Source organism: Dysidea avara, chromosome 10 (genome assembly GCF_963678975.1).
Source record: "Dysidea avara chromosome 10, odDysAvar1.4, whole genome shotgun sequence".
NCBI classification, from domain to species: domain Eukaryota; kingdom Metazoa; phylum Porifera; class Demospongiae; order Dictyoceratida; family Dysideidae; genus Dysidea; species Dysidea avara.
Genome location: NC_089281.1, coordinates 25025306 through 25050127, shown reverse-complemented (window position 1 = coordinate 25050127; position 24822 = coordinate 25025306). Strand labels below are relative to the sequence as shown.

Here is a 24822-nt window from a genome sequence, read left to right as displayed (position 1 = left end):
GCATGTGACAGTTATTCTTTCCACCAAGAATCATTTTAAGTATCAAAATTTTGCTTGTATTGTGTACGATTAACAGCAGCAATTTTGCAGGTAGACTTCATCTCAAAACTAGATAGACATTACAGTATGAAAGTATTGAGAACAAAGATTTGAGCAAATTTTAGTGAAAGCAGTTTGAATTTTCAAGAAGCCTTCAGAAATCCAGTAAATGCAGGCAATAGCCTCTTCATAAAAAGATGTACACTATAGCTTTGTCCCTTGAATATTTATTTGGGACTGACTGATTTTAGAGAGGTTGGGGGTCCTTTAAGAGAGGTGAGATGTTACACTGTAGTGAGTGGCTACCAGCTCCAGCATCACATGACTTGTTGTAATGCTAAACCTCGGGCTTTCCATTTGTGACATCACAAGTATGCATTTTAAAATCCTTTTGATGTTAGCTAGTACCCTTTGATGTGTTGTTATGTATAAAAACCAGAGCCTTTTAAGTAGCTATAATTGGCTTTTTATTGTTGTCATTTATCAAACACTTATAATGCCCTAACCACACTGAACAAAATCCTGGCTGGTGGAGAGAGCAACTATGAATAAACAATGGTGGCTTCTGATCCACCCATGCCAAGTGTTACAGATCACACTTGTTCTACTGTATGGTGAAACCTTATACTTGTTGAGAGGATTGTAGTACACCCATTTATATTAGAGGTGCTTCTCAGACCATGTGCTATACCTTGTCCTGGCCTTCTAACTTAGGTACAGTTATACACTTGGGCTTGCAGTAACACAGCACACAGATTTGTCCAACTAATGGGTCATACATGTTTTCAGATATTAAAAGGGTTAAAACTGCTACAGCACACGTACACGCGCGCACGCACACAAACAGTCACCCATTATAATTTCTGGTATTAGTACAGTAAAGATCATCTCACCATTCAGGAATGGTCCTATAGTGTAATGGTTAGCACATTGGACTTTGAATCCAAAGATCCGAGTTCAAATCTCGGTAGGACCTTGTTTCTTTTTTTTTTTCTTTTCTTTTTTTTTAATAATCATATTGGTGTAATCACTGTGATGTAAAGCATACTTTTCCCAAAATGCGAACTAGTAGTGTTTACACAATGCACATTGCAAGTTAAATGTTATCTGATTTAGTTAGACAAACTTGTAGCTGTAATTAACACAAAACAATAATACATTAAGTGCTAAAATAACTGATTACTCTATGAATACCATATATTGGCTAGTGAATAAGATTTCCTTCAATGCTTCATCGATTTGTGTACATACACCATCGATGTCTAGGCTGTATCTGTTGATCATTTTGCTTCTTGTACTGCACAGTTTTGGAACCTGTTAATGTAAACACTTGAAGATGCCCATGTGATCCACACAAAAGTAGCTATAGGTACATACACTGGTCTGAAAAGTCAGGACACTTTCATGATAAGGAATTTAGGACACGTTTTATTGCCATAAAGTGTAAGGTTCCACTTTGCAGTAGGTTTTGCCTTTGTGGAAAGCTATTTGCTTTGCATTTTTACACAGTCCTTGGTTATCACAATTTGTCAATATAATAATGCTGTGAAGGATGTAAGAACACTGAATGTGAAACCAGACATGTTGTAACTGAATTCCTTGTACTTATTGTAGAAGAATTTTTAAGAGCCTTTTACTTTAAGTACATTCTGAGAGCAGCTACATGAGTAGTACATGCACAATGATATTCAAAGTGTGCAAAATTAAAATACTAAGTGACAATGACACAGAATACAAGATGACTCCATCCCATAGTGTAATACTATACTAAGAGTTGTGTTCAACAAAGAACTGAAAGTACATGGGTGTAGTTTGTCATTTTTAAGAGATTTAATAATAATCTAAATGGATTCACGTCAGCAAGATCATGAAGTACACCTTAGCTATAGTGTTTAATACCTGCTTGATATGGTCACTATAATGAGGTGGTTGCATTAGTGAGGCCACAGAGCACACCTTAGCTATGTTTGGAACCTACATTACAATGAGGTGTTCATATTAATGAGGTGAAGTACACCTTAGCTATGTTTGGGGGACATACTTGACATGGTCACTGTAATGAGGTGGTCTTATTATGAGGTAGCCGCAAGTAAAGCACTGTGTTGTGTACTTAGCACACTGAGAGCGATGAATGGCAAACAGAGTAGCTTTTATCACTTTCTCAATGAAAAAATAACGCTAGTTATCACAATACTAATGTGTGAATTAGTAAATCATGCCGTAAGTGTCCCAGAGCCTTCTTCAGCTACCCCACACACGCAATACATAGCTGTAGCTAGGAAACAAGTGGCATCTATTTCATGGTACCAATCTCATAGCATCATGGCAAATTGGTCATCTTTATATCTTGTGATCTCAAAGAAATCAATTCAAATGTACAAATTGTACTATCCATCCCATATGTATCCTGGAAGCTTCTGTCAGCCTTTCCAACACAATGCTAAAGTAACCTAGTACATCGGATGCTGTGATTGGTTGATTGCCTGATGGTTGCATAATCTTACATATACACCACAGGGATTTTGACATGTGACAACCTCTTCAAAGTTATAGAAAGTTATATATTGTCTGTTGTGGTTATTATTATCTGTTATTTTATTTGTTTGCTTGTGGTGTTGGTCAGACTAAGAATTTACCCAAACTGTCTGACCTCAAGACATCTTTAGGAGATGTTTGGGTGTGATTTGTCTTGTAAACACCCTACTGCATCATTGTACACAATCGGGGTGATGGAATTAACAATATAGCTTTGTATTTACCTTCATAAGAGATCCCAATGACAAGTGACCTTGGTAGATGTTACTGATGGACCCTCATCAACAGATCTGTAGACACCTTGATAATCCATGGCCCTATTTCTTAGGGTAAATGTTAGTTCCAGATTGGCTCTTCCAGCACAAGGAATATTTTCTGTTTGAAGTGAAAATCTGACTACTGTACATGTATAAACAGGTGACAGGTCCCTTGTACGATAGCTATGATGGTTATGGCAATAGGTCATCCTCTCTAATAATGACATTTTGGCATGGTCAAGGGAATCCATTACATTAAGATTTGACAGCATAGAGAGTTAGATCTGTTATTTTGTACATTTTATTGCACATGAGTTGTGTATGATGTTTACAGGAGTTAGTGGTAATAATATGTCAAGCCATAGAAGAACATTTACTGGAGAGGTGCATAAAGACAAGACTACTGGAAGAGTAAGGTCCCCCTCATGTTTACTGAAGCTTGTGTCATGTAGCTGACATCTCCCCACCTTGTGTTTACTGTACCGTCCTTGTGTTGTGACAGTTCTGAGGAAGACTTACTGATGTTAACAGCCGTGATGGTCAGGCTACTACAAATCACTACATCATCCCACACCTTGCAAAATTGTAAGTCTACATGGAAGGCCCATAAATAAATAAATAAAACTAGTATTCAGTGGAAACCTGGACACCTAGGTACTTGCCATTGGTCCCATTTCTATTAGTCTACACACCCAACTTAATGCACAGCCGACCTTTTTAGGTGCCTATAAATACCCTGAACAAAGGTACACTTATAGGCACTGTAAAAAGGGTCGGCTGCACCGGAGTACGTAATAATAAGGACACTTCATCACAGACTATTGATTGTTTGCTTCTTTCTTCTAGCATTGGTGAAGTTTCTTGTTGGTGAAAATGATGCTCATTCACTTCGTCAGAAACTGGTACAGAATTGTAACCACATCAACGATGAGGTAACGTCACTGTGTGCTACAATGGGACCTCTTCTTAATGTACTTCAGTGTGCTGCTATTATTGGCTTTAATTGTACCACACCATCAAATAGTACAACACTATACTTTTGAGTCCACTACAACTTAAAATAAATAAATAAATAAAAACATTAAAATAAGTCAAAACTTCATCCCTTGTGCCACTAAAGACAAACTTGTGGTCCCCCCAAAAAAGTTTTTTATTAGCAAAACTGAATGAAACTAACTTCACAATTTTTTTTACCTTAAAAGGAACATGTAATATATGATGTGCTCAAAATAGCTAGTTCCAAGGTGCCCAAAATTTGTTCGTTACAAATTATGCTTGGTTGTGCTGTTTAGGTATCACTAGCAACACTGCAATTGTTTGACGTCATTTTATCCCTACCAATCTCACTGACACATTTGATAGCAAGCAGTGGTGAAGGCAGTGTGGACGACACTCCCTACAGCCCTACAAGTCATGTCGACAGCCGAGAACACTTACAAAAAACAGTTGAATCTTTTCTGTCCATTGTACCTCCTGATTTATGTTCAGCAGCTTATGAAGAATCAGGTGATCTAGGATACAACACATATTTATTAGAGGCACAAGCACGAGTAAGCATTCATGCTCATTGTACCGTTATTTGCAATGGCTTTTGTAGTTTTCTCGGTTTCAACAACACTGTGCTAAGTCTTCAGCCACGCCCACTCACCAGCAACTACAGAGTCTGAGCAATTTCACATCAGCAATGTTCAACAAACTGGAGCATATGTTGGACCAGTCACTGGAACTAAACCTGATGTTGACATCACTACTAAACAAAATACTGTTACACCTTCCAGTATACCTGGAAGCCATTCTAATCAACACAAATAGAAGCCATACCAGTCCAATGACGTCACCAGTGAGATCATCAATGTCACCATCACCAGCACATACTGCTCCTAGCCTTTACCACATTCTCAACAAGGTATGAGAAGGGTGTTTTCCTTGCTTATTAATATTATGAAATCGTAGTGTGGGTTAGTTGTGATTGTGGTCGGTGCTGGGGTGGGTATTATTATTAGTAATTAATTGCATGCAAGAATAACTAATTTATTATCAATTAGTGGTGGACATGTTCCCTGTACACAACCCCAGACCAACTTACTGTTTGGTTTGTTTTCAACAACAGTCACGTTGGCCTATACAACAGTAGTGATGGCCTATACAACAGTAGTGATATTATACCCAAGGGAAGAATCCTTAAATGCTAGACATAGACTGTACAAATCACCTCCCTTATTTTCACATCTTCCCTTCCTGTAGCCCTGGTTTCAAATTCCACCATTTTTTTTTGCTTTGTAGGTCAGTCAAGATTTGCAGTCACGTGTGGCACACAGCCCCACCCTACCCGTGAACATAGCAGAAGCTCGTAAGAGATTACAAGGTCATGACGTGTCCGACCTACTCAGCATGCCACACAATGATTTAGTGGAGGGGGCAGTTGTCCTAGAAGAGTTCTGCAAAGAAGTGGCCTGTCTGCTTTTTGTTAAATGGACCACCAACACATTAAACACAGTACAATAATAATACCATCTCTTATACTATGAAATATTACCCAATTTTGTACAGTTTTATTGTTTACCATTTTCAGGTATCAATTCTGACACTCATTATTATTGTTTTCTTTATTATGTACATACTGTAATATGGTTAAAAACAATTTATAAAAAGCAAAGATTATTTTATAAATACTAATACATATGATTTTACACACGTGTTTCATGAGTACTTGAGCCAGCTATGCTGATATAATGTTTCTGTTGTCTTTGCTGTTGTTGTGGAGGAATTGAACCTGACACAATGGATGAAACAGAGTCTGGTGGACTTAAGGGAAGTTGTCTATGTTGGGGGACGTGTTTGTTCATTGCAACCACTGTAGTGGCATAATGGTAGCTGCCCTGCTCAGCCCTTGTCTCTTCAAGTTCTTTCTGTAACAGTTCATCACCCTTCATTAATAATCTTCTGTCGTCTGTCATCGATGGTCTGCCTTGGCTGTAGCGTCGTGCAGGTGCCTGAATTCCAGGGGAGGCTGGTCCTGTGTACGAACCAGGTTGTGTGCGTGCCTTCCAACCTTGAATTGTCTGATATGTCACTGGCTGTCTGATTGGTCTCCCGTAGTGGTCCTTCCGAGGTGGCGACATTGTTGCTCTTGAGTGATTGTATCTACTACTTGTAGTTGGAGATCGTGATCGATCATTTCCATGATGAGGAGCAGCAGCTTTGCTGTCCGCCTGCATCACCCAATTATCCAAACTGTTAGCATTACTGGTATGTGAGCTGATCACTGAACCGGGTGGGCTAACCATCGGTGGAGTGGGAGAGTTGGAACTGTTGAAGCTTCTTCTGTTTGCCTCTGATCGATGCTCAGTTCTAGTCAGAGGTGGCGGAGGTGAAGAATGGTGTTGATACCTAATTCCAGTAGAAGCTGGTAATGATAGTTTACCATGCAAAGGTGGTGGTTGTTGTTGTTGTTGTCTACTTCTAGAATAATCACTTTTTGATGCCACCCAATCTTTTAGTTCACGTCGCACTTGTATTTTATCAAGAGAAGGGCTGGCACTTTTACTGCGTAAGTCACGCATTTCGACTTGTTGGTCTTGACTGCTGACAGAAGTACGATCATCTTGCTGTCTGACATCTGACTCCTGTGAGAGTGCTGCAGGTGGTGAAGTAGGTAATGGACTATAAGAAGACAAGTCTAATGATGGCACAGATCCACTCTGTGTATGCCGATGCTCCAATGGTGAAATCACTTTACGACTGTGATCAACAGCATCGTTCCCTGAAGCATGTCTCTTAGATCGACTACCAGGTCTAGCAGGTGCCAGTTCAGATTTATAAGGTGATGGAGTGTCACAGTCTCTCTGAGACGAGTTAGCAGAACTACTTCGTGATGAAGTGACCAAACCAGAAGGAGAGTTCTTGTGAGATGAATTACCAGGGACAATTGGTTCTGGTGTGGGCTCTGCTGACCTTTGCTGATCCAATGTGTCTCCTTGTACACGCATTAACATCTCTAGTAAATCTGTAACAAGCAGAAACAAAACTCTTTCAATAGGCCCTCAAAAATAGATATCACAAAATAAAACCTACAAATAGTTTGTACCTCAAAAATAAGGCTCCTCAAAAATTTTCTACACATACAGCACTATTTTGCGGATGGCCTGGGGTGGACACTCATACAATTCTTTACCTTCCATGTCAGTGGCACTTGAGGTACTGGCCAGAGGATTATCATCGTTGACATTGTTAGTGTTTGTGTCCTGTGGTATCGCAGAGATTGGGCCTGTGTACAGGTGAATGAATGGATAAAACCAGATTGATGATAGACACACAAGCATGCGTAGTGTGGCATACATGTGTGTTGTGTGCAGTATGTACGTATATAGTATGTATAGTATTACACCAAGAACATAATTTACATATGTATCATATCACTACACTTTTACTCACACTTACCAACAAAATTAGCCACCATCTTAACAACAACTCTCTGCCCCTTCAACAAGTAACCAGGAATGTTCAAATCCAGTGGAACACGAGAGCCAAGCTACATATAAAAACATTCACACATAATATACAAGACTTGCTGTTATTCATTTAACCACATCAAACGTAACTGTCAAGAGACCAGTGCAACTAGATATGTACATATACAAATGAGTTCCTTTCTCCCACTCAACACATAATTTCTGATATCACTTACCACGTACAACACAACGCTGCTTGGATCGAGCCCTTCTTTGGTCAATGCCGGGATGCAGATATCTCTAGCTGTCTTTTGCCCATCAGCTGGAAGTAGCAGTTCTGAATTGGGCAAAGTAACTCTGTAACAAAACCACATAAATCACGCTAAACAAGTTAAAATATCACAGCTCACGTGAAAGTATCTGGACGCTGTATAACCACCAAGTGTTGTCCATCCAGCGTGCTTGCTGGCATGTCCAAATCAACAGACTGTTAAGGAGACAATTACATCGTAAAATATATCAAATCACAATAACAACTTTGGAAAGACACACATAATCCCCTACACTATGTTAGCTTAATCACACCCACACAAGATGTAAAATGACAACCACAAAATCAAAAACATGTAGTGGACACAGAGTGAACAATTGTAAGCCAATATACACACAAAGAGTGTCTTGTTTTAACAGTAAAGAGTTTGTTATATTACCTGTAATGAGGCTGCTAATTTGATGTCTACTGTCTCGAAGGAGTACTTCTGTCGCGTCAACAACGGCACCAGTGCATCTCTGACAGTGCCAGACTTTGGTACAGGTACCAGCTTAGTTATGTTCCCAGTAAGGACAATCTCAAACACATTGCTTAGCTTTTCATTGAGCCACTGTCGATGCTAAAAACGAGACAAAAATATCAAAGGTAACATTAAACGGCAGTACTACGTTCTGTATACAATGTTTGAGTGTGGATGAAGTTACACGATAACAAGTCTTACTATCTAGTTACAGGCCCAGCCTGATATAGGGTAAAGAAACCGTTTGAAATTTGGCAATAATAAAGACTTGAACATAAGGTAAAATTTCAGAAAGCACATTGACACTATTTACTGGTCTGCTACCAAAGTACATAATAATACAGTGGAAGTCATTGTGAGTGAATTATTAATGGCAAGGTGATGGCATCTATTGATGACATCTGTTGAACAGTTGGGAGGATACAGGAACAATCTCTTGTACAGAATTGTACTATCTCTCACAGTAACTAGTCTTAGAAATGCTTCGTTAGGCACAGCCGTCTGCTAATTCTACCCTGAATCCTCTGACATTAAATCCTTAGTAAGCTTAATGTTCACCTCAATGATTGGGTAGTCTATATTATATAGCACAAAGCCTTGTACTGTGGATACATTGGAAGTTACTCCAATTTTTAAAATGGTAAAATAAATGGGATCATGTATAGTGACCAGATTACCAATGTGTTCTTTACAATGGCTTCGGTACTAACAAAACAAACATTAGGGTCCTGACCATATACACCACACCTTTAACCATGAAGTAAAAAAGAGTGACCTGCCTTTGACAGGGAATCAGGAATACAAAGAGAAACCATTTAAAGTATACCATCTGTATTGACTAACTTTCAAGCAAATTCAATTATTACGTATTTTATAAATAGAATTTATAAGCAGTATGCAGAGTTTATAGCTAACTCAGTCACTTACTCCTTGTTCATCTTGATCCTGTGGTAATGATTGTCTCTGTTCGGCTGGATGGTGTACCTCCTTCTTGCTTCCTATTATTTCACACGACACAGTGATACAATTACAAATTAAGGATAAAATACTCAATTACCTTTCCTTTTGAAATCCTTTTTCTTTTTATCATCATCCTGCATGTCATGCTCTGTGCGAGACTTGCGACCAAAAAGAGACCAGTGTCGCTCCTGTACAAATAAATTTTAATTATTTTGTGGAATATAACAATAACCATTCTTCACAAAACATTTAAATTATTCATTGAAAGCTATGATTTCAATAAATAGTTTTACCTTAGTGCTGTTGGCCCTGGTTATTGTCTTGGGCTTGGCAGGTTCAGTTTGTTGTGGAGTGGTGGTGGTCTCAACATAAGGTGTCACATCTATCACTGGCAACCGTTTTCCCTCCAAATCTTGGACCAACAATTCCTTGAATGCTTCAGACCTTGTAAATCTTGGGAAACTATCCATTCTCATCAATCTATATACCTGTAGAAAAATAGTAACATGTGCTTCAAGTGCAGTTTATAAAGGTACAATTGAAGCCATATGTTATGGCTGAACGGGCAAAGGCAAGCATGAGATAATGTTTCCTTTGTAACTAAACTTAGCACCTTACCTGATGTTGTACTTCATCAAACATGTCAACAGAAGGCGTTTTCAGACGTCCTTCAAGATCCTTCCTGAATTTATCATCAATGTTAACCTCTTGGACGGAAATCACGGGATCCACGAAATCATTAAATAGCTTCTCAGAAGAAGGTGCAAGCTAAAATAACACATTAACTAAATAGAACAGGCTGTATGCTACCTTGGTTGCTTACCATGCTTGGAATTGCTTTAACTGTCTTCTTAAATTCATCACAGGCGAGCCAAAATAACAAATTCTCTTCGCTATGCTCTTGTTTAAGAAATGTCTAGGACACAGAACAAAGGATTTCAATGTCAAAACCACAACACAGAAAATATATTTAATGTTTCTAATAAATGACAACCAGACCACAGTAAGGGCAGTGACCACAGCAATTTGCACTTAGGTGTTACTGCATTAAGGAACAATAACAAATGGTGCACATCAAAAGATATTGATAGAACATCAAAGGCAATGACATCATTACAACAGGAAGACACTTGTAAGGTTAACAGATATCAAACTGTCATAAAACATGGTTAGAATGTAGAACCACAAAACTGACTTGAAAACTCACACCTGTGAAGCCATACATACACACCCATTTCCCAACATGGCTTCAATTTGTATAGAAGGGAGAGGCATTGCTAAACAAATGCAATTTCTGGCATGGAACGTTTGGCATTCCACACTTGATGTCTTTAATGGCCTGAGTACATTAACGTTGGTGTTATAGCAACAATATGGCCAACCAACAAACAACTTGAATATGGTATCCAACATTCATATACACACACAATAGCAGTCAGCCTCAACACAGTGCAGAGTTACACAATATCTTTTCTAAGATGTGCGGTGTGCGTATGTCACAAAATGCACAACAAAAAACCTGAAACTGTTTCTCTAAAATTTACTTAAGTTTACAAACTACAGGGATACAGGAATGTGTATGCACGCTCACCATAAAATAACGTAGTCCAATAGGATCTTGTAGTAGTCTGTCAAAAGATGCTGCCCACCCTGCTACACGTCCTTGTGGTTCCTCGCCAGCCGTCGTCGTGCTCCACAAACTGGTCATACTGCTGCTCGTTGGACCATTCTTAGCTGGCAGTCCACTACGTTTGGCAGTCACCTCCCCTGTAACACTATCAGCTATGGCAAAGAAAACAAGCATTCTTCATTACTACTAGCATCCACCGCTTATCACTAACTAGTTGTGGCTAACTTACTACAAATAGGCTATTAAGTGCATGTAGTTAAAGTAGATGGACAGTTCAATGATGTACTCACTCAACTATGTAGTAAACCACATTTACTTACTTGTAGTGGATTCTGCTGCTGGCACACACAGGGAACTATCTGAGGACTGAAATAAAGAGAAACAACAAACATAAAAATGAGCAACAATTCACTGACAACAGCTTTTACACGAACACAGTGAAACCCAATTACAGAGAAACCCCATCTAGGCTTAACACTTTGAATCTCTAACATCATATTCACTTAGTTACACATATTACAATCTTCCATGTAAGCCCACTACTTTATTAACAACAGTATGATTAAATGATACCTCACCTGTCTCACTAATGGTGCTGCACCTTTTGGTTTATTGACAGTGGCGTACACTGGGGCTGGTGGCTGAGGTTGTGGGTCTGCAACTTGGAAGTATGCCTCGCTGCCTCCACTGGGTCCACTCCAATTGGAACTAGAAAAAGAGTCTCTCTTGTTTAACAGATTGGGAAAACGGTCTAGATCTTCATAGCGATGATGTTTAAATGATTCTGGTGAGGGTGTCCACTTGGGCGGCATACTAAAATGTGGCACAGATGATGAGTACATGTCTCTTTCTGGAGTTAGTGAACTCTTCCACCCATAAAAGTGTCTTTCTAAACTTTCCCTACGTCGAGAAAACTTCCCATCTTCAACTTCAAAAGCTGTACTATGTCTGGGTGTTAAGTCAACGACATGTTTCTTTCTGTGTGACTGTGGTGAACTGCTGCCAGAAGTGGTAGACAAACTTGAAGTACTACTGCCTTCACTGCTTGCAGACGCGCCACTTAGACCACTCAAGTTGAAATCTGGTACTTTAAGATCTTGACTTCCAGTTGAGAGTGGTCGCTGCTGTTGGTCAGTTGACATTTCTTGGTTATAAATTTCCCTAACAACTTGGACAATTGCGTGAGCATTAGTCACCTTCACAGTTTGGTGAAAATTGCCAGCTCCACTATATTGTACCTGCATCTCAACAGCCTTGTCTGGGGGTATGATACGAAACACATGACACCTGTGTATCGTTTTTGGGTGAGTAGTTTCACTCATCACAGTTGACACACTCTGGCCCATCTCATCAAGCAGCTTGGAATGTCTGGTAACAATTCCAAAGTAATGGTCATCATCTAAGTGCACACCACAATAATACAACTCTTTTCTTCCATAGTGCACTAAAGTGTTCTTGTTGCTGTTTAGAAGTTTCAAATTACTCAGGCCCAAATCCAAGTATACCTCTAGCGGAACGTACTCCCTTCTTTCCGATACAATTCGTTTTGTACACTCTCTAATACAACGAGAACTCATTCCTCGACTGCTCCATTTCTGTGGCATCTCTACTGGCCCAATGTACTGAACAAGGACGGTGGCACGTATGGGCGCTCTTGGCAAAGAACCGGAACGAGGACTACTCGTGCCCAACGAGTGAGAACTTGACACTCTAGAACTAACCATTAACTTTGAAGGACTTGAAGTCCGCCCTGCATCCGAAGTGCGCCTCATTTCGTCAAAGGAACTTTGTCTTATGTGAAGATTAGTTGAGGAACGCGTAGGTGAGGGACTGTGGTGGCGGTAGGAACGACCAAAACTAGACGACCTTGACCGATGATCGAGTTTGTGATAGTCTTCAGGTGAAAATCCTGGTACACTTACACTAGCAGTACGCTTCAAAACACCACTAAATCCGTCTGGAGTCTCACTTTGGCTATCTGGCTCACGAACGGTTAGCCACACTCCAGTACTGGGCGTGTTCTCTATCAGTTTGACTACCTCTTTGTGGGAAAGGTCTTCCACCGGAATGTCATTTACAGATATAATCACTTCTTTACACTTGAGACCTGCCCGTTCTGCCGGGCTATTTGGTGTCACGGTTCCAACGATGGGTGGCTTTTCGTACAACAACGTAAATCCAAATCCCCCTAGCTTTCCCTTTTCATTCTCCTCGCGTATAATTTCAACTGAATGAGCTGTTTGTCTTGTTAGCTTTACCGGCGAGGAGCTCCTGTTTTCACGAAGCCTGAACGTGTAATCCATCAGACTGACCAGATCAAATTGTCATCAAGCTACAAATATAGCTGACTAGCTGTAATATCCGCTACCCAGCAACACACTGATTTTCACTTATACTTCAGTGTCGGTATAGTTTTACACTACTAATAGTATTGGTTTCTTGAAGCCTACCAAACAGGGCTACTGCACACCTAGTTGTTGAAGTATTTCTGTAAGCTTTTGCTTACATGCGCGCGAAGCCGTACTAATCTTAATAATTGCGGTTAGCCATACAAAAGCGCTGCGCGTTATGGAAATGGCTTCGTGTCAAAAGTCTAGCTGTCCTTCGTGCCCTAAATGCCATTTGCCTTTGCTAGAGATTCCTCCGTTGTCTTTTAGTTGTACAAATTGTGGGGTACGTTACGCGGTGAAGCAGCAATCATCCAGGAAGAAAGACCAGGCACAGAAATGCGGCAACGATCAGGGAAAGACCACAAGAAAACATAGAAATAAAGATGACTGTTTACTACGTTTGCCATCGATTAAATCCTCATCTCCAAGCAGCGTAAGTCACTGACTTATTAAATAATAAGCGTTATCCTATCGCGATCTTAGAGGGGATCCTCGGGACGAGAAAGGAGTTCCAGTGGAAGTAGCAGCAGCAGATTTCGAAGACTTTGTAATCTAACTAGCTTCCTGTCTAGTCCAGGCCGGAGCCGTCACTCTTCACAATCAGGACACTCATCGGCGAGTTCATGCAGCGGGGAAAATGGTGATTTTCCTGCAACAACATCTGGTAGGCGTGGCTCAACTGCATCCACTTCTTCAGAAGACAGCGATGGCGGGATACAGCAGCCTTGTCTGACCTCTGCAGCTGTCTTGAGGTGCATATATTACATTTTAAGTTGAAACATTTTACATGTAATGGCTACGACTTGTTCCACTAAGATGTATTAATGTTTAAAATTTCAGTAATACGTATGCAATGTGAAGCTTTTTTTAATTGTATGTTACATTTACTATAGACAAGACTTCCAGCAGGCAAAGAAGGAACGAGATTACTCTTACCTACAAACCATGTTGGTGTCAACATTCAAATCCTCCAGGGACATCAACCTAACCTTTAAGGTTGATCTGTTTACGTCTGTGTCCCATAATTAAATTGTGGTTACTTGTGGGATAAATCTGCTTCCCACAATGTTTGATTGCTCACTAGGGTGTTGCCTCTTTGTGTAAATGTTATTCTTAGAGACAAGTAAATAATCAATGTTGTTTTGATGTTTACAGCTTAGTGCTATTGACCAAATCAGCCCACATCCATCTGAACTGGACTGGAATTTCATCTACTTAGCTTATGAAATTATCATGGAGTTGGTATGTCATCTTGTTGTTCTTTACAAGGCATTATCAACTTAGTGTTGTATTAGTAATAGTGTATTTGGCTGTAACTCCTAGCAATTGTCAGCTATTGAATTATGCACACCTGGCAAAACTGTGTGATGTTTGTGTGTCTAAAAATTTTAGTGGTAGCTTCTGAGGTGGAGAAATGTCTGAACTGTTATATGAATTTGAGTACTAAAATAATTGTAAGGAACAAAAGGCTTGGGTGAGTGGGAGATAAAGATCTTTTGATATGACATGTGTGTGTATTTAACTAATGCAGCTATAATGAGATTCACAGGTTAGGAAGTCTACAAGTGTGCATATCAGCTGAACATTTAATTTACTCATATCATGAACTATTAAACAGGATAGAATATTCATGACTTGTCGCATAAATATTCACAACATGCCTTTAAGCAGTTGTTGACATATGTATTTAATTGGTACGGATAATTATGTGATTCTTTCAGCCATCGTCAGCAAAGAAGGCAACTCTTAGGTCTATTATTCAGTGCTTACTGAAATCCAGGTATGATATTTAATGTGTTTATGAAATAATGTGTCAATTCTCTTACTTTGCTTTAGTCATAAACAGCCGCCCAAAGATCACCTGAGGACTTTGATGGTGTTGTTAGAAGTACGTGTGTGTGTGTGTAGTGTGTGTGATGTGTTGGTTTGTTTCCACCATGCTATAATGTGGTTGAACACACACAATATTTTGTTTCACCAACAAAGGGCAGATCATTGGCCTCTCTTTACGGATGAATTTGTTTATGCATTCACACTATCACTTGTAGCTTTAATACACCACCGACTATGTGTATCATGTATCACTTCTCTTATTGATCTAAAAACCTCATGTTGTTTGTAGTAAGCCTGACTGGGTACAATAGCTTTGTGGCTGAAAAATCTTACATGAACATTTGTTTCGTTACTTTATTAGAATCCTCAGTTTGGGAACATCGACACTTATGTGATCCTAGCACATCTCCTACGGCAAGTGTCTCTCCTGTCTGACCAAGATCAACAGTGTATTGTGCATTGGTTCTGCAGGTATGAACTGTGTGACAGTATAGAGAGGTGTACTTACGCATGCATGTATGCGCACACCTTGCACACTGCACACACGCATGCACACACACACACTTACACTCACACACTTACACACACAAGCATGTATCCATGCACAAGCATACACTGTTCCAATGGTGCAACCAAATATTGGTAGTTGTACATGATGCACTGCTCAATACCAATATACCAATATTATGCTAATCATAATCCATTGCATTAGATTAACATATTATGGTCCTCAGCTTCAGTTAGTACAACATTTAGTACACATTTTGGCTTCTCACAAACAAACTGACTACGTGATAATAAGTATGGATTCATTTTGTGTCTGCTAGGTATAAGCCTGCACGGTTCGGAGATCTTGTCAGCAAGATTCTTCAGGTAACTACCACCAGTGTCATAAAACCGGTACACAGTCAGTATGGTTGAATTTTGTCTTTTAGTTCATTTCTGTCCGCCTGTTCCCACCAAATCCCTCTGAGTTACCTCCACCAATGAAGTGTACCTGGTGGATACCATCTGCTACTAAAGTATTAGCATTGCTCAGTAAGTATTCATTGTGTTACATTGTGTGGACTGGGCATATAGCTCTCTATAGTTCTATTGTATGTGGAGGAGTTGCAATTTTAAGCACTTCAAAAGCCAATGAGTTGGTTGTACACTTAATGTATGTATGTGCTCTGTGTTTGTACACTGTGTGTGTTGTGTTGTGTTTGTGTGTGTGTGTGTGATGCATGTGCACGCAAATGTATAATTTGTTTGTGTGTGTACATAATATGCATGTTTGCACCATGTATCAAATCACCATAGTGAATGCTACCAGGTGTAATAATACATTATATGGTTGATATACACTCAGTGATTCACACTGACAATAGAATAATGATGGTTACCTCTCTCCCCCCTCCCAGATGCTGCTAATTCACTACATCATCCTCCATTAATAAGTTACACAGAGTTCTACAATACGGCACTGGACCACACTGACCTTATGGCAGAATACTACGCCTGGCAGAGTCCACAAGGACATGCCACAATGTAAGTTCTACAGATGCTGCTGTCTCAGTTAGCTAGTTTGAGTCAAGTGTACTAGGTCCTCCTAACTGTATTAGGTTTGCATGTGACGCAGTGTAGCCTTATAGAGAGTTTTAACGTTTGAAATATTATCTGCTATCAAGTGACTTGTTTGTGAATGACTACTGCTTCCTCCTCCAGAGATTTTAGGTGTTCAGGCACTTGTGTTACGCATAACTCACATTACTAGCATTGAGCAATGTTAATAATGATATGAAGTGTGTGCCAAATGAAACCCTCTGTCTTGTGCAAATGTTATGGTCGACTCAGAAAGGCTTGCTTAGTGTATCAATAGATGTTGTGTATAAAGTTACATTGTATCGTATACTGGAGAGATTTTTACAGTATGATTTAGTAGGAGTATATCGTCACATTGTTGTGTGAATGGAAAATGCTACGTAGGTATATACTCTACCACTCTTATGTTTTGCAATTTTCCATTGTAGTGACTTGTAATTAAATGTTTACATATGTACTATATGTATTAGGAGATTTTCTTTCTGCCAATATCCGTTCATTCTGAGTATGAATGCTAAAAAGATGATACTGCAAAGAGACTCTGAGCATCAAATGTTGATCATGGCCAAGGTGAGCAGGTATTTTGTGTCAAGTTCTTCATTATTGGTAGGGGTTTTCCTGTTAGCGGAGCCTTGTTGAGAAGGTACATCATGAGCAGATGCCTCATATGGACAATCTCTTCCTTAATCTACAAGTTCGTCGTTCACATCTTGTGGAAGATTCCTTGAATGAGGTATGTAAATGTGTGTAGTGTGTGCGTGTGTGTCTACCCAGCTATTTAAATGATGACCTGGTGTTAACTGGGGAAGTGGCCCACCCAGCTGTAACATCAATGGGTACCTGGTGTTAACTGGGGAAGCAAATACCAACTGTCCATGTTGGTGAGTGGGACTTTGGGTGCCCACATCTTCACCTGTAAGACATGGTATAGTCTCCTGCAGATTACCAGTCCTACCCCAGGAGGGTATGCCTGTGCACACAGGTCCTAGTGTTGGTTCACAGGATAGGCATGTCCATGCTAGCATGGTAGCTGAAGGCTGTACTTTGCTTTGCTCTGTGTGTGCGCGTGTACGTGTGTGTGTATCAGTCATATTTGAGAGATAAATTTAGAATAATGCAGTCATATAGCTACCAGAAGTCCTGCAAGAAATCATGCAACATTTGGCAAAGGAAGGTGTTGGCATACCTACTCCCTCAAACACATGATCTTGGTTTAGAGTTACATGCCAATTACCCTGTGAGAAATTGCTGTGGTGCAGTGGTAGAGAGGCATTATACTAAATTTTGTACCATTGTATCATCCACATAACATCAATATACCGATGATGATCACATAGTTTTTGTTATGCATATTTGTTGCACATTGGAAGTTGTGATCTTTAACAGTTATTTCACAAATTGTAACTGTAAGTAAAGGTTACGTCATGCTCTATGTCTGATCTAATAATCTATGGAGCATGGACGATGTTTGACTGCCGAGTGTCACAAACATTTTAAGCCTATTAACTTCATATTTCACACCATACAATGGAAGATTAGCTATGGACTGTGAAATTATTTATCCATGAACAAGTACCACATACCCAGAGAATTGGTGAAAAATGAAATGCTTTTAGTGTAAGGAAAATCAAACATCCATTTTCTGTTAACCTTAGACTTAATTATTAGTTTCTCATCCTCCTGTACTCAATATAGCTATGTGGGAGGGCAGATTTTTATTTTTTTTACTATAGATAGTAGCTAAAATGACTCAAAATACAATTTTCTTAGACTGCTCTAACAAGATACCAACTATAAAAAGTGTTAATTCCTTAGCCACCAGTGGTGCAAAAAAATCCTTGATGAGGTAAGAAAAACGGCAGTGCGGGCAGGGATGAGAAACCAATTAAGCTTATGTGGCCTTATATTGATGATAAGGATGTGAAATATATTCCATTGATAGCTCCTTGCCAAGCAAGGTGACCTGAAGAAGAAGGTTCGTGTGACATTTGCTGGAGAGCCAGGCTTGGATATGGGCGGTCTTACTAAGGAGTGGTTTTTGTTGTTAGTCAGAGAAATATTTCATCCAGATTATGGTAAGGAAATGTTGAATTGAACACTTTTGTAATGCACTTTTAACCATGAATATTTTAATACTTGTTCTATTCCATACTGGTTAATACATTTACACACAGGGATGTTCATCTCTCCCGAGAAGTCTCAACTCCACTGGTTCAATGCTGCTAGTATCGACACAGATTCTGAATTCCATCTCATCGGGATGGTGAGTTATGTGTTACAACATGTTGTGTCAAGCAAAGAAGGGGGAAAGTTTGCTTGCATTAAACTAGTGATGAAAAAACTGACCATATTTTTGGAAGCACTAAACTGCACACTATACACAAAACACAACAATATGGTCAATATGAAGTTATTCCCCGTGGATAAAGGATTCTTATAACAGATCCGGAGAGGGAATGCAGACAACAATATAAGGTATTAAACCACAGGATGAAAGCTATACATTTAGCATGTGAACAATTCATAACAAAAATGTTTGTTGTATAGTGACCACGTTTAACATTTCAAGTTGATGTTCAGTAGCTAAGCTAATTCTCTACCCTTTTTTGCTAAGTAGGTTGTTTAATTTAATGCTAGGGAAGTTTGAAAGTTATTACAAGCTGCTATACTGATCACTGTTGTGTGTTCTGTATATTGTAAGATATACTGCGGTTCACACAAAAAAAACTGCAAAGCTTACCATACCAGATAGTGTATGTTATGCAAACTCTCACATGTTGGACAGATTAGTAGACTAGCTATATAGTGCATGTGTGCGTGTATGCGGTGTGTGTGTGTGTGCCTGTGAGTGTGTGTGTCTCCTGTACACGTGTAATTTATGACCAACCAATTACATTTGGAGTGTAGTGTGTAATGAATATTATTATGGGACATGTATAAGCTGTTTAGAAAATTTCCCCTCGATGTCTGGAGGCGTAATGTTAAGTAGCATTGAGAAAAATTGATAAGATCATAAATAACATTACTGTGATCTAGTTTACTTTCTAGTACAAGATGGACAGTCATTGGTAGGATGCATTATGAGAACATTAACACTGCCACGACTAAGTTCAAAATGTAGTAAAGCTTGATGCTTTCTCTTGCTTTTTCTTTATTACATTCAGAAAATCAATTGACTGACAGTGTCCATGCAATTTAGAGCAATGTGACCTCAATTTGTGAGCAGCCTCATCCACATCACCCTCGGGTCTCTAATTAACTTCTAACTATAATGTATACTGACATCACTTAATCACATACACATTTCCATATTTGTAGCTGTTAAAACAGCTGCAGTAGTTACACAATAAATAGTCAATGCACACATTGTCAACAACATTAGCTAATGAAGCACATATTTTATGATGATATCATAAATAGGTTTGTAGAACTGTGTAGTTCTAATAATTTATCCATTTGTCTAGCTGATGGGATTGGCAGTTTACAATGGAACTATCCTGGATATACACCTACCTAGTTTCTGTTACAAGAAGTTACTCAGTCCATCTTCCATGCCAACAGACCATCACACATCAGTTGGGATAGCACCGTTAAGTGTTCATAATTTAGCAGAAATTATGCCAGTAAGTGATTCTGTTATCATGACCTCCCTTAAAAGCTTTATATCTTCCCTTCCACTTAGTTAACTTATAAAGTTATGTTGTTGGTAAACAGATGGTTAAACATCTGTGATTACCTCATGAGCTAATGATATAATTGTGTGTTGTCTGTCTTGATAAGGCTTATTACTGTTTTTGGATTCTTTGTAGAAGTTTGTTATTTTTTCTGAATGTTGTTTATTTTATGTTGAAGAGTTAAGGAGGATGTTACCCCTACATGTGGCTGTGTTGTGGCAATGCCAGGTGTTATGATTGCTCAAAACCCCAGTTGAACTATTTCTGTTCTGTCACTGTAGACAATGGCTAAAAGTTTAAAAGAACTTTTAACATATCAAGGGAACGTGCAGGAAGACTTCTGCTATACTTTTCAGGTAGTCAACACAACTATTTTAATATGGTTTCATTGTGTCATGTTTAATTGCAGGCATCTTATGAAGCTTATGGTGAATTGGTTACTAAGGAATTAAAACCTGGCGGCAAGGATGTTATTGTAACTAATGAAAATAGAACAGGTGAGTTGTACTGTAGCATGCACACAAGCACACGCACACATACGGTACTGCTCAAATGTAACGTCGTCTTGCAAAAGAGCAAGCGATTATAAAACCAGCTAATTAAAGGGCGTGGCACCCATTTTGCTAGTGAGTATTCATCCCAAACGAAACGGGATGAATACTCGTGAGTGAAACAGGTGCCACGCCCTTTAATTAGCTCATTTTTTAAATTGCTTGCGCTCTCACAAGACAACGTTACATTTGAGCAGTATCTTACAGACTTCCCCTTATCTGAGGATTGTGCATTAAAGGCCAATGCAAGAGAACCATAACTCTGCCTAGTCTCTGCCACATGGTTAGGGACAAGAACACTGCTATTAGTCACACCATCAACGTAATAGGTAGTGTGTTACTGAGCCAACCACCTGGAAGTTGGCAGCTAGCATGTACTCTTGTACAAGTAATATTACCTAATTAAGTAGCTTTAATTATTTGCATAACAACACAGACATTACATAACAACCCAGGTGTGCTTGAGGCTAACTAGATCAATTCTCACTGACAATAAATAATTTACACACATTACATTCACACCTGTGACAATATGGCTTGAAATATTAAAGCAACTGCAGACATTACATAATATTGTATTCATGTAGGAAGTGACAGTGCCTAGTATTGACTATTTCTTGAGAATTGTTGGGGATGTGTAGCTTAAGTCCTTGTTGTCTACTAGAATTTATGACCTTAACAACAACGTATAGTGTAAACTAAAGTGGCTGAGAAAATGACTCACTGTTGGAATGTTTATTACAATCTACATACATACGTAATAGTCATAAAGAAAATACCAAGCAGCTCCCAGTTATACATTTTTTTTTTGCTTTTTAAAAAGTCAACCATTGGCTCACTCAGTATCTATTTCTTAGCTAGCTAACTGCATATTGTGGAGATAACTGATCAGATTTACATACCAATCCATGCTTGCTATTATTAACACTGAGGTGTTGAGGGTGGATTAGCTGTTGAGATCATGAGGTTTTTGTGATGATACCTTACCACCTTCTCTGTCCACAACATCATGATATAATCCTGTTCCACACACCAAACACTCCTTGTTGGCATCAGAACAATCCACAAGAAACAAGCCACAATGCTTTGCAGTACCTCAACCACAACATTTGTGGGTATAGCTTCCTACGTGATTTAGTGTATATTGAACTATGTGTAAGTGTGGTATCCAACATGTGGGGTGAGTTCAAGGAATTTACCTTGTTCAAGGAAGCTTCATCCAACCATTTTTACCACTGCTTAAGTTTATACTTTAATTCTATTCATGTTTTAGAACACACATGTACATAACAACTAGATCAGTTTCTGGTCCAGTAATTCTATACCTTTAGTAGTACACAATTTCACATTTGTGACTGTCTCAGCAAAAATCCGTAAATAAAATTGTTGCTGTTTCTTCAATAAAACCGCCTTCATACATCTAAGTGCAAGTAACTGCTAGGCGAAAACTAAACCTTGGTCGATCTGCCAATCCATGGTGAACATTGTAAGCCAAATCCTAACTCTGTAGACTAATCTAAGCGGAAGTTATGGCTGCGAACGTAAACGCCTGTAGTTTATTTTTAGTATAGTCACTGTACAAATTGATTTCCTTGTTCTTCCTACTGTCTAGCGCTGTAATTCCAAAACTACTCACCATAGTCGACTGAAACTTTAGTGAACCATTCCTTGAACAATGCAGATAATGATGAGAAAATAAAAATAAATTCGGAAGTTGTGCAAACTAGACGGGTTTTCGCTGAGATGGTCGCATTTGTGTTTACGTTACTAATTCATTGCGTATAGCTTTGTTCTTCATTTAAATGGCTTCTTGATCAGCTCTTCTCTTCTTAGATAATTGGCTAATGCAAATTTATTTGCAGATTTTATTCTACCCAACAGGTGTGAGCCTGACTATCTCATGGCTGCCTTTACCATGTACTGTTATACTGGGTATTTAGTATTTACATTGCCAGTTGGTATGAAAACAACACCTGTCACTTCATTCATGTCACATATAGGTGTTCTTTAAGTGCATCCTGTATTGTACAAATTTGCTATCAACCAAAACAGTATGGGAGTCAGGAAGCTTGACAAGATTAGACATCAGAATCATAGTTAGTTTGGGAAGATTGGTAATCTTGCAGGAACTTTTATTGCTGAGAATCAATCTAGTTGTATGGGTGTGCACACATAGCAATAACGTATCCTTATATGTGTTCCTTGAGCATTCTCCTACAAGGAATGCAGCTGAGGCTTTTCTGTGAATCACCTAATGAGTTTGTAACCATTGAGTAAAATTTCCTGACATTATGAACAAGATCCTTTAATTATTTTCTGAGAAATGATGAAAATATGAAGGAAATATGAAGGAAATATGAAGGAACTAAGAGCAGCCTACTTTAAATTCTTTGGCCCATCTCAATCATGATAGTTTGGTTTACCATACAAAACATTCTAATATAAGCATATACAATGTTAATTTATTATATATCTCTCTTAGAATTTGTCAACCTCTATGTGGACTATCTACTCAACATGTCTGTATACAAACAGTTCTCATCATTCTACTATGGTTTCCATAGTGTCTGTGCCTCCAATGCTCTTACAGTAAGGACCCTATGGGAGGAGCTGTCAGTAGTGTTATGTGTGTGTTTTTGTATCAGATGTTTCGTGCTGAAGAAATTGAAATGTTGGTGTGTGGATGTCCTTATTTGGATATACTAGCTCTTGAAGAAGTAACAGTGTATGAAGGCTACTGTAAGAGTGATTCAACAATAAAGTGAGCTGATAAGTATAGGACTGTACTACTGTTTAGTAGGGTTCCTCCCTAACTCAGCTCATCACTCAATGCTGTCAGTAAAAAAACCATCATAGGAACATGATACGTACACAATGAAAATCACTTTTTACAGAATAGCCTTAGTGTACTTCAAATCCAGCATTTGAAAACAAGAAGACACTCACAAAAGACCAGATATTGAATTTTTCATGCCACAATAACAAACTCACTGGTGGCAATGAGTATCTGCCTTGTTATCTTCAATTACGTGGTTGTCTTCTTTGTGCAAGGAAACTATACCGAGGCATTATTTTTCCTCATTGACACTTTCCAGAGTATATTTAGATGCCACAAAACTATTTAAAGTGCTGTAGGTGGAGTAACTGCACTTATAACCAAGTATAAAACGATCACTGATCCAACCACACCCCAAAACTATCCATAACATGTGCCTCTCATTTAACGACCAGTGTACTCCATGACCACACCCCTTAATGATATAGCTGCAATCAGCTGCAGTTTTGCTGTAGAAAACAAGACGTGGCAAACTATGCCCTTTGATATTTTATGTAGTTTAGCAGCGAGATCAAGATACTCTAATAAAGCAGTCACAGCCCCACATGGATACATAGCTTTGCTATAACAAAAAGTTAACAAGTAATTTTTTAAATGAAGTAGGGTTCCATTGATAAAAAGTAGTGAACCAAGATATGAATCATTGGTAGTTATTACAACATAAATAGCTATAATTAAGGGAAATCCCTACTTTGGCATTGAATAGATGGTGGGTAGTATGCCAATTTAGGGACTTTCCCACATAGCTATGTTGCAATAGCTACCATCATTCATAATTATCTCTTGTTTCACTACTTTTTGTTGCTGAATTTTCATATTTTTCTTTCTTTGCTTTTAGGCATTTCTGGGAAGTAGTACAAAGCCTTTCCCTTACACAGCAGAAATTACTCCTACTCTTTACAACTGGAAGTGATCGTATCCCAATAGGGGGTGTGGCTGAGATGCACTTCAAAATTTCCAGACTATCCCTGGCACACCCCCACAAAACAGACATGTAAGTTATCATAACAGACTCATTCACATTATTACTTGTATAATATTTACTAGTTTGCCGATGGCTCATACTTGTTTTAACAACCTCTTACTACCACCATACAAGTCTCGCAAAAGGTTAAAAGAGAAACTGTTGATAGCAATTAACAATGCTGAAGGGTTTGGCCTCAAATAATAACATAACATGTCAGTTGTACAGGTGTAAACTATCAGGCTCTCATCACTCTTTGTATTTCATATCATGTACAGATTTTTATTTTTTTTAAATTTATTCTGTTTACCGTATCATCAACAAATA

The 24822-nt window shown here is 38.8% G+C and overlaps 3 protein-coding genes and 1 non-coding gene across 6 annotated transcripts in view; 3 read left to right on the top strand and 1 right to left on the bottom strand.

Moving 5' to 3' along the window:
* LOC136236608 (FHF complex subunit HOOK interacting protein 2A-like) overlaps positions 1–5509 on the top strand; it is a 19250-nt gene extending 13741 nt beyond the window's left edge. The window contains exons 11-16 of the mRNA XM_066026830.1: positions 3166–3242; positions 3334–3416; positions 3678–3763; positions 4124–4381; positions 4429–4737; positions 5115–5509. Coding sequence (XP_065882902.1) covers positions 3166–3242; positions 3334–3416; positions 3678–3763; positions 4124–4381; positions 4429–4737; positions 5115–5336 — 1035 coding nt within the window. The 3' untranslated portion in view covers positions 5337–5509. The remainder of the gene's footprint in view (positions 1–3165; positions 3243–3333; positions 3417–3677; positions 3764–4123; positions 4382–4428; positions 4738–5114) is intronic.
* On the top strand, positions 944–1015 carry Trnaq-uug (transfer RNA glutamine (anticodon UUG)). Its single transcript has one exon. It is a non-coding gene; the product is annotated as a tRNA-Gln (tRNA).
* LOC136236587 (regulator of G-protein signaling 12-like) lies at positions 5397–13184 on the bottom strand. The gene is made up of 14 exons (XM_066026799.1): positions 11242–13184; positions 10984–11029; positions 10625–10815; positions 9857–9949; positions 9652–9801; positions 9327–9521; positions 9131–9221; positions 9001–9071; positions 7993–8172; positions 7693–7769; positions 7519–7639; positions 7272–7362; positions 7006–7098; positions 5397–6837 (listed from the first exon to the last, which is right to left on the bottom strand). Exons 1-14 carry the CDS (start codon positions 12964–12966, stop codon positions 5519–5521), a joined length of 4443 nt encoding a protein of 1480 aa, XP_065882871.1. The 5' UTR covers positions 12967–13184; the 3' UTR covers positions 5397–5518.
* Positions 12372–24822, top strand: LOC136236596 (probable E3 ubiquitin-protein ligase HECTD2). Of its 3 annotated transcripts, XM_066026813.1 has the most exons (22): positions 12457–12563; positions 13321–13486; positions 13537–13805; positions 13947–14049; positions 14209–14295; positions 14775–14833; positions 14890–14941; positions 15248–15357; positions 15714–15759; positions 15822–15924; positions 16290–16416; positions 16941–17040; positions 17096–17203; positions 18413–18545; positions 18645–18733; positions 19935–20093; positions 20426–20500; positions 20554–20641; positions 23178–23284; positions 23341–23456; positions 24370–24525; positions 24579–24822. In XM_066026813.1, the coding sequence occupies exons 1-22, from the start codon at positions 12538–12540 to the stop codon at positions 24697–24699; spliced, it is 2400 nt and encodes a 799-aa protein (XP_065882885.1). In that variant the 5' UTR covers positions 12457–12537; the 3' UTR covers positions 24700–24822. The 3 variants fall into 3 exon arrangements, with proteins under 3 accessions (XP_065882886.1, XP_065882885.1, XP_065882884.1); XM_066026812.1 differs by lacking the exon at positions 12457–12563 and having other exon boundaries at positions 13090–13486; XM_066026814.1 differs by lacking the exons at positions 24370–24525; positions 24579–24822 and adding an exon at positions 23514–24363 and having other exon boundaries at positions 12372–13486.